General features: G+C 66.6%; 1 protein-coding gene across 1 annotated transcript; it reads left to right on the forward strand.

The window, feature by feature from the left end:
• The first annotated feature begins 2453 nt into the window (after positions 1 to 2453).
• Positions 2454 to 7887, forward strand: SKOR1 (SKI family transcriptional corepressor 1). Its single transcript, XM_033070793.2, has 9 exons — positions 2454 to 2532; positions 3315 to 5296; positions 5674 to 5767; positions 6095 to 6202; positions 6268 to 6339; positions 6512 to 6586; positions 6665 to 6739; positions 7205 to 7270; positions 7345 to 7887. Exons 2-9 carry the CDS (start codon positions 3332 to 3334, stop codon positions 7440 to 7442), a joined length of 2553 nt encoding a protein of 850 aa, XP_032926684.2. The 5' UTR covers positions 2454 to 2532; positions 3315 to 3331; the 3' UTR covers positions 7443 to 7887.
• The last annotated feature ends 1609 nt before the right edge of the window (positions 7888 to 9496 follow it).

Consider the following 9496-nt stretch of genomic DNA (forward strand, 5'->3'; position numbering starts at 1 on the left):
GGGCTCGGCAGCCGGGTCAGGCGGAGGGTGCCCGGCCCGCTCCCTCTGTCAATGTCCAGTAATTAAAATGTCACCGTTTAATTTTCAGGCCTCTCGGAGCAATCTTTTCCTAATAAAGAGTCTAATCGAAACGCTCTTTCCCCCGCCCGGGCGGGAAGGGCCGCGGAAGAGGCTGCGGAGCCGCCGCGGATCGATGGAGAGAAGCCCGGATTGATCGGCCTCTAAAATTAAATTTATTGGGGTCATGGTTTTATATGGTGCTGATACAACTGTTAAATGGGGAACATTCATTTCCAATAGGAGGCGTTTATTAAACTTCCACTGAATTAGACCGCCGTGATTTATGTGGCAATCTCGGCTCAGCCCTCCAGGAGCGCGGGGCCTTCCGCGCCCGCCACGCGTGATTATTTATTTATACACCCGTGACACGGCTCCCTAAGTTTTAACCTAAATTATCCGCAGGCTCCGTCTGCCAGCGGCAGCGGCCCGGGGAGCGGGCAGGGGTGGGGGGTCCCGTCGGGGCTCAGCGCCCTCCCCGGCCCGGGGCGGGTCCCGGGGGGGTCCCCGGGGGTGTCCCCGCTTTGGGGGGCGCCGGAGCCCGCAAATGTCCCGGCTCTCGCGTGCGGCGATCGTTGAGCGTTAATTAGAAATTCATTACAATTAAAAGCGCACACGCCTTAATTACATCTGATTTTTAATTCCGAATCCGTGTTTACACAGTAAGCGAGACGTACCTCCTGATTATCCCCAATACTCTTTATACTGTACTAATTATGTAAATTAAACCTAATTAACTGACAAAAACTGCAGTCAATTCAACTGTTAAAAGATACGGCGGTTGCGGGGAGCGGGGCCGGGGTCGGGCCCGGGGCCGTTCCTCGCCCCGGGGCTCCGCGCCGCCGTCGGGGCGAGCCGGGGCCGCCTCCGCCGCTCCGAGCTCCGCGGGCACCGGGGAGAGAATCAGGGCAGAACCGCGTCCTCCCGGAGCCCCCCCCTTTCCTCCCGGTACCGCAGGAGCGGCTCCGGGCCCGGCGGTACCGGCTCGGTCTGCTCCCGGTGCCCCGCGGTGGCGAGCGGGGCTCACCGCGCTCCTGCCTCCGTATGGCTCCGGGAGGGGGGGCTGGGGAGGATAAATAATTAAAAGGCGAGGAATAATTACCGGCTCGGGTTGCGATCATTGCGGGAAGGCCGCGCCGCAAGGCCCGGCCGGAGCTCCCGGTCCGCGTCCCCCCCGACGGGGCGGCCCGGGGGGATGCGCGGCCGCTGTCCCGCCTGGAGCGCGCTCCGGCCGCGGAGGGGAAGGGGAGGCTCCGCACCTGCGTTTGGCTCCGCGGCGGCTCCGCCGCATCCTCCCGGTGCCGCCGGTGATGGCGGGGAAGGAAGGCGCGGGGGCACACACAAAAGTGATAGCTGCGGGCGATCCGCGCCGTTATTAACTTCTGTTTGATCGCTGTAATTGCGCCGATCGCGGCCGGACACGATGATTAATTACAGTTTAATTAACGTGGCCGTGACGAGCGCCGCGTGCGGGTGCCCAACCCGGGCAGGGATGCGGCGAGAGGGCCCCGCCACGCCGGCACGACCGGCGGACACCGGAGCGCCGGGTGCCCCAAGCCGCTCCGCCGGTCCTGCTGGCCGGTCCTGCCGGTGTGGCGTGAGCCCCGGTGGCGAACGAAAAACACGAGCTGGCCGCGCTCTGCCCTCTCCTCCCGGAGATTTCGTTGCCGCCCGCCGTCCCCCCCCTCGGCCCCGGCACCGCTCCCGCACCCGCGCCCCGCACCGGAGCGCGCATCCCGGCTGCGGGAGGGATGCGCGGCAGCAGCGCATCCCCGATTTCGATGCGGTCCCTCCGCCGCTCCCCACGGGCTCCTCTTTTCGTTACCGCCCGCTCCCCACGCAAACTTTGAACGAGCCTCGCTGCCCCCGGGGCGGCGGCACCGCGGGAGGCGGGCGCGGGGGGGGGACACGGGGGCGCGGAGCCCCACGCGGGTGCGGTGCGAGGCTGATCCCCGCTCTTACCTCGGGCAGCCCGGGCGGGTCCCCGCTCGGTGGCGGCCCCCCACGCCCTCCCCCACCCCCCCTCCCGCTCCCTCCCCGTTCCGCCGTGCCTTAAAGCCGCGCCGTGATTGACTGGAGCGCATCGGTGATTGACGGCGGCGGGGTCCCGGAGGCCGTTAATGTAAATATGCTGGTGCTAAGTGGGTGTGTCTTCCCGTTATTTTAGCTGTCACCGGATCAATGTGCAGCGTCTCCAAGTACGGATCCGGATCCTCCCTCGGTGGCGCGCCTGGTCACTCGCTCTTGTTGCATCTCGCCCGGGCGGACGCGGCGGCGGCGGCGGGGCGGGCGGCGGCCCCGAGGCGTCGGTGAAGGGCGCGCCCGCTGCCCGCCCGCCCCGCGCCCCGCAGCTTCGGCTGCCCCGGGAACGGGCTCGCCGCGGACGGGCCCCCCCGGCGGATGGCGGCCCCGGCCCCGGGCTGCGGCCCCTAGTCCCGAGCAGAGCCTGCACGTCCAGCCGGGCTCCGCGGCGCGGTGAGTGCGAGCGGGCGGCGGGTGGGGATGGGGATGGAGATGGGGGGAGGCGGAAAGCGGAGCGCGTTTTCGGGAGTCGCTCCCCGTTATTTTGTGTAATTACCACGGAAGCGGCTTAAGCACCGGGAGCCCTCCCCGCTAAGCCAATTTGCCTGGCTCGCTGCTGCCCTTCTGCTACGTGCGGCGGGGGCTGCCCGCCCCGGCCCCTAATCCGCCCGTGCCTAATCTTAGCCTGCCGGGGACGCGACAAAGGGGCTCCGGGCCACCGCGCCCACCGCGGGCACCGAGAGCCAAGTTTGGGCCCGCCCGCTCCGGCCCGGGGCTCGGGCCCCCGGGAGCCGCCGGCCGCATCCTCCGGCGCGTTTCGTTGGAGCCCGCCGCAAACCGGCACGGCACGGCCCGGCGAGCCGGCACAAAGAGAAGGGAAGGGACGCGGCACCTCCCGGCGACTCGGCCAGGGAGGAAGCGCAGGTGCTGACCCCGGCTCCGGGATGTCCTTGCCCCGGGGCTCCCGGGGCCGCTCGGCCGCGCCCGGATGCGGCGGCGCTCGGTACCGGCGGCCGCGGGGCGGGGGATGCGCTCCGGCCCCGCCGGACCCCGCCGGTCCGGGAGGGTCCTGCGGCAGCGCCCGAGGGGCTCCGGGTCGGGGCCGGTAGCGGCGAGCGAGGAGCGGCCGGGCCGTGCAGCGGGGATGGGCCGGGAGCGGCGGCGGGGCCCCGGGAGCGGCGGCGGAGCCCCGGCAGCGCCTCTAACCTGCGCCTCTCCCCGATTTTGTTTTGCAGGGGCGTTTTGGGGGGGAATGGAGGCGATCGCCAGTCAGATGGGAAATGGGAGAGATGCAAGCTCCTCCCCAAATTCAAAGCAAGAGCTGCAGCCGTACCAGGGCTCCAATACCCTCAAGCCCAACCAAGTGGGTGAGACCTCCCTGTACGGCGTGCCCATCGTGTCCCTGGTCATCGACGGGCAGGAGCGGCTGTGCCTGGCGCAGATCTCCAACACGCTGCTCAAGAACTACAGCTACAATGAGATCCACAACCGGCGCGTGGCCCTGGGCATCACCTGCGTGCAGTGCACGCCGGTGCAGCTGGAGATCCTGCGGCGGGCCGGGGCCATGCCCATCTCCTCCCGCCGCTGCGGCATGATCACCAAGAGGGAGGCGGAGCGGCTCTGCAAGTCCTTCCTGGGCGAGCACAAGCCGCCCAAGCTGCCCGAGAACTTCGCCTTCGACGTGGTGCACGAGTGCGCCTGGGGCTCGCGGGGCAGCTTCATCCCGGCGCGCTACAACAGCTCCCGCGCCAAGTGCATCAAGTGCAGCTACTGCAGCATGTACTTCTCGCCCAACAAGTTCATCTTCCACTCCCACCGCACCCCGGACTCCAAGTACACCCAGCCCGACGCCGCCAACTTCAACTCCTGGCGCCGCCACCTCAAGCTCAGCGACAAGACGGCCACGGAGGAGCTGTCGCACGCCTGGGAGGATGTCAAGGCCATGTTCAACGGCGGCACCCGCAAGCGGACCTTCTCCCTGCAAGGGGCGGCCGCCGGCGGGCCCGGGGCCGGCTCCCCCGCCGCCAAGGCCGCCCTGCACCCTCCTCCGCCCGCCGGCCCCGAGCTGGCCCCGGCGCACAAGAGCCTGCGGTGCAGCGGGCAGGAGGCTGCGGGCGAGCGCGGCGCGCTGGGGCTGGCGGCGGCGCACGGCGGGGCCGCGGGCGCGCACGGCGGGGCGGGCGCGGTGCGCAGCTACCCGGTGATCCCGGTGCCCAGCAAGGGCTTCGGGATGCTGCAGAAGCTGCCGCCGCCGCTCTTCCCCCACCCTTACGGCTTCCCGGCCGCCGCGTTCGGACTGTGCCCCAAAAAGCAGGAGGAGGCGCTGGGCGGCGCGGGGGGCGGCGAGGCGGGCAAGGGCGGCGCGCTGCCCCCCGGCATGTTCTGGGGACCCCCGCACCCGCACCCGCACCAGCCGGCGCAGCCTCCCCACCAGCCCGGCGCCGCCAAGGACAGCGGCGTGTACCCCTCGTTCCCCGTGTTCTGGCCGGCCGCCGGCAGCCTGCCCGTGCCGCCCTACCCCGCGCAGAGCCCGGCCAAGGCGGCCGCCACCGCCGTGGTGGTGGCGGCGGCGGCAGCGGCGGCGGCGGCGGCTGCGGAACCGGCGGGGCTGGCGGGGCGGCACGGGGAGCTGGAGGGCTCCGAGCCCTCGGGCAGCGGCCGCAGCAGCGCAACCCCCCAGGAGGGCGCGGGCGCCGAGGGCGAGCGCTGCCCCAGCGCGCTGTCGCGGGCGGCGGGCGAGGAGGAGCGCTCCGGGGACGAGGCGCTGCTCGCCCCGCTGCCGCTGCCCAGGAAGGGCAGTTACCTGTCCGCCTTCCGCCCGGTGGTCAAGGACGCCGAGAGCATCGCCAAGCTCTACGGCACCCGCGAGGCGTTCGGCGGCGCGGGGCCCCGCGGGCCCGGTTACCTCTCGCCGGACTTCCTCAGCGAGGGCAGCTCCAGCTACCGCTCGCTGTCCCCCGGGGGGGACACGGCCGAGGAGCCCGAGGTGGATGTGGAGTCAAATCGTTTCCCGGAGGATGAGGAGGAGGAAGCCGCCGCCGTGCCCGCCGTGGGCCCCTCCGAGGGCCGGGAGCCGCCGCCCCCACGGCTGCTGGCCGGGCCTGAGGAGCCTCCGCCCGACGGGCCCGAGGAGAAAGCGGCCGAGGCGGGGGCGCAGGAGGGCGGCCAAGCCCCCGACGGCAGCCCCGAGCGCAGCGGCAGCAGCGGCGCCTACGAGGTGCGGGACCGGGGTGGGGGGGATCTGCCCTCGGGGGTCCCCTCGGGGCTGGGGATGGGGGGGTCTGCCCCGAGGGGACCGGGGATGGGAGGGGATCTGCCCTCAGGGGTTCCCGCAGGGCTGGGATGGAGGGGATCAGCCCTCGGGGGTCCCCGTGGGACAGGGGATGGGGATCCCTCGAGGGTCCCCTCGGTGTCGTGATGGGGGATCAGCCCTCGGGGGTCTTCTCGGTTCTGGGATGGGGGATCAGCCCTCGGGGGTACCCGTGAGACAGGGGATGGGGGATCCCTCGAGGGTCCCCTCGGTGTCAGGATGGAGTGATGTGCCCTCGGGGGTCCCCGCGGGGCCGGCCCGGGTCCTGACTCGCTCTCTTGCAGGTGTTCGCTCCGGAGAGGGGGGAGCTGCAGCCGCTGAAGCCCGCAGCCGCGCTGGGAGCCCCCGCCGCCTTCCTGTGCACCCCCGAGGCGAAGGGTAACGCGGGCTCAGCCCCGGGGGGGACCCCGCGAGGCCGCTTTCGTTTGGGGGCTCTCGGGGGGAAAAAATAAACGAAACAAACGGGATCGGGGCGGGGAACGGGGCCGGGGCCCCCCCCGAGGCCGGGGATGCCGCCGGGGCCGCGGCCGGTGCGGCGGGGATGGGCCAAGCTCCTGCCCACAAGCTCCTTTCCAACTGCAAAGCGATTAGGATGTCCTCTAAGAAGGTTTTAACGAGGGCTTTGTCCGTAATTATGTAATTAAGGATATATCAGGACCATACTTTCGTTGCTTACGGTTGAAAATCGGTTTATTAACTTTTAAGAGCAAGATAAAGAAGACAATCACTCGGCGGCAGAGGATTTAGAGGGCAGAAAATCCTATCAGGACCAAAGGAATGTGGCTCATGCCAGCCCTGTAAATACCGACAGAGGTAAGCACCGCTCCGCGGGCGCTGCGCGCTGCCCCGGCCGCGCTGACCCCGCTCCCGTCCCACAGGAGAGGACGCGCTGCCCATGGATGTCACCGCCACGCAGCTGCTGGAAAAGGACATCGAGAACCTGGCCCGAGGTGAGCAGCGAGGCTCGGGGTGCGGGGCTCGGGGGTCGTGGTATTTGTGTTTTGTGCAGGAGTGATTAACTCCTGTGATTAATGTAACGTAATGCGATTAGCGCCGCGCTGAGCCGCCTCCAGATGGAAAAGTGCGGGCTCCCCTCAACCCCGCCGTGTATTTTTAAAACAGATGAGTTACAAAAACTGGTCCTGGAGCAAATGGAGCTGAGGAAAAAGCTGGAGAGGGACTTCCAGAGCCTGAAAGGTAGCGCTGCCCCATCCCCCGGGCGCGGTGCGGGAGCGGAGCCCGCAGCGGGCGCGGTGCTCACCCCCGGCCCCACAGATAACTTCCAGGACCAGATGAAGCGGGAGCTGGCGTACCGGGAGGAGATGGTGCAGCAGCTGCAGATCGTGCGAGGTGAGGCCGAGCCTATTCACACTCCCATTTTTAAAAATTTCCTTTCAAAATATTTAATTTCATTTTATTAATTTCTGCTTTTTTTTTTTTTGTTTGTTTGTTTGATTGTTTGGGTGAGGGGTTTCCGTTTATATTTTTTTTAGGTTTTTTTGTTGATTGTTTTTTTTTTTTTTGGCGGTGCGTTTTTTGGTTTTTTTGTTTGTTTGAGGTTTTTTGGTTATTTTTTTTTTTTGTTTCACTCTATATCTTTTGTCGCCCTCCAATCCCTCCCGCGATTTCGAGCTGCCCCTCAAACACACGGCCGCACGGTAGCGAACGAAACCTTCCCTCTCGCAGTCACTTCCCCTCGTGCTAAATTTACAAACCGAGCCAGGAACACCTCCCAGTGCCCACCTTTGTGCCCCCATCCCCCCTCCCCTCCCCTTTGGGTGCCGGGGGGCTCAGCGGTGCCGCTCCCCATCACAGACACCCTGTGCAACGAGCTGGACCAGGAGAGGAAAGCGCGCTACGCCATCCAGCAGAAATTAAAAGGTACCGAGCAGGGCTCGGGAGGTGCCGGGAGGGACTCGGTGACAGCTCGGGGGTGACACCCGCGTGTCTTGCAGAGGCTCACGACGCGCTGCACCACTTCTCCTGCAAGATGCTGACCCCGCGGCACTGCACCGGGAACTGCTCCTTCAAGCCGCCGCTGCTGCCCCAGTGAGCCCCCCCCGGAGCCCCCCACCCCCGAAGCCATGCGGGCAGAGCCCACCCAAGCCATTCCCACGAGGAGAAATTTGTACATAGAGGACTCGGAGCCCGGCTTTGCTCGGACTGGCGCTAAGGGCGGGGGGCGGCCCCGGGCCTCCGCCTCCCCCTCCCTCCCCGTGTGTCCGCTTCTTCCACCCTCGTCCAGCCTGGAAACAAAAAAAAGTGGCGATGTGCAATGGATATAAATGTACTGTGATTCTCTTGGTACAGTATTTGTCGGATTTTTATTTATTTATTTATTTATTAATTTATGATGTATATTTATCCTCTCTCTTCCCCCCCCTTTTCCCCTTCTTTCCTCCCTCCTTTTCCCCCCCATCCCTGTAAATTCTGGATGTTGACAGCACTTTAACGGGCCCGGAGCACAACAACGCTCGCCCGCTCTGGGGACATCCCCCTCTGTACGTGATTTTGGTTCTTTAATAAAAACACACTTGAAGAAGCTGCCTGCTGCTTGGGGCTGGCCCGGGGCTCGGGGGTCTCACAGCCCCTCGGTACCGGGGTTTGGGGGTCCCACAGCCCCTCGGTACCGGGGTTTGGGGGTCTCACAGCCCCTCGGTACCGGGATTTGGGGGTCTCACAACCCCTCGGTACCGGGGCTGGTCCAGGGTTCGGGGGTCCCACAGCCCCCTCCGGTACCGGGGCTGGCTCTGAGTTCGGGGGTCTCACAGCCCCTCGGTACCGGGGTTCGGGGGTCTCACAGCCCCTCGGTACCGGGGTTTGGGGGTCTCACAGCCCCTCGGTACCGGGGCTGGCCCGGGGGTCCGGCCCGCTCCTCCCCGCCGCCCCCGGAGCTCATTAGTGCCCATTTATATTCTCGTTTCACACATGAAGGTGTCGCGTTAATGAGCTCGGAGAGCGGAGGTGCGCGCACACCTATTAGCCCGGAATACCCGGGTTTAGCCCGGAATTAATGTGGGAGAGCAGCGGGGCCGGGATGGGGAGCAGGAATGGGATGGGGAGAGGACCGGGATGGGAGAGCGGGACAGGACCGGGATGAGGAGCAGGAGCGGGATGGCGAAGCGGGAACAGGAACGGGATGGGGCAGAAGGACCGGGATAGGAAGCGGGACCGGCAGCGGGGCGGAGTGAGGCTGCACAGGGAGAACTCCGGGGGTGGCACCCCAGGACTGGGACCGGGAGGAGGGATGGGGGGTCCAGGAGCATCCCGAGAACCGGGAGCATCCCAGGGATCAGGACCATCCCAAGAACCGGCATCATCCTTGTGGTCAGAAGCATATTTGGGACCAGGAGTACGAGAACCTGGAGCATCCTTGGGACCAGGAGCATCCCGGGAACGGGGAGCATCCTTGGGCTCAGGAGCATCTTTGGGATCAGGAGCATCCCGGGCACCGGGAGCATCCTTGGGACGGGGAGCATCCTTGGGATCAGGAGCATCCTTGGGATCAGGAGCATCCCGAGAATCGGGAGCATCCTTGGGACCAGGAGCATCTTTGGGACCAGAAGCATCCCGGGCACCGAGAGCATCTTTGAGACCAGGAACATCTTTGGGATCGGGAGCATCCCGAGAACCAGGAGCATCCTTGGGACCAGGAGCATCCCGGGCACCGGGAGCGGGGCAGGGGTGGCACAGGGCAGGGGGCACCGGGGGTGCTCCGGGGTCTGAGCGCTGCCCACGGCGGTGCGAGCCGGAGCCGGGAGCTCCGCGGAGCTGTTGTTAATTAGCGCTGGGCTCATTAAGGCCGTTCCGCGGGCTGGGCCGCCACCGCGTGGGCTCAGCCGGGGCTGCAGCTCCTCACTCAGCTCCGTCCCTAATTCCGACCTCGGGATCAGCTGGGCAGGATCAGCTGGGCAGGAGCAGCATCCCCCACGCGTGCCCTGAGGAAGAGGAGGCCTCAGACACGGTTGGGATGAAGGTTTAAAACCCTTGTGGGGGAAGCCTGGATGAGGTTTGGGGGGTTTTTGTTTGGGTCTCAGAGAAAATCCTCGAGGTTTCGTTGCCCCATCCTTGGGTTGGGCTTGGAGCAGCCTGGGACAGCGGGAGTTG

Source organism: Catharus ustulatus, chromosome 12 (genome assembly GCF_009819885.2).
Source record: "Catharus ustulatus isolate bCatUst1 chromosome 12, bCatUst1.pri.v2, whole genome shotgun sequence".
Classification (NCBI taxonomy): Eukaryota; Metazoa; Chordata; class Aves; order Passeriformes; family Turdidae; genus Catharus; species Catharus ustulatus.

What these genes read in the sequence shown, in the direction of transcription:
- SKOR1 (XM_033070793.2), top strand. Translation starts at nt 3,332, where the DNA reads ATGGAGGCGATCGCCAGTCAGATGGGAAATGGGAGAGATGCAAGCTCC. An exon ending in CCCTGTAAATACCGACAGAG is followed by an intron (nt 6,203 to 6,267) that starts GTAAGCACCGCT and finishes CCCGTCCCACAG; the next exon opens with GAGAGGACGCGCTGCCCATG. An exon ending in CATCGAGAACCTGGCCCGAG is followed by an intron (nt 6,340 to 6,511) that starts GTGAGCAGCGAG and finishes TTTTTAAAACAG; the next exon opens with ATGAGTTACAAAAACTGGTC.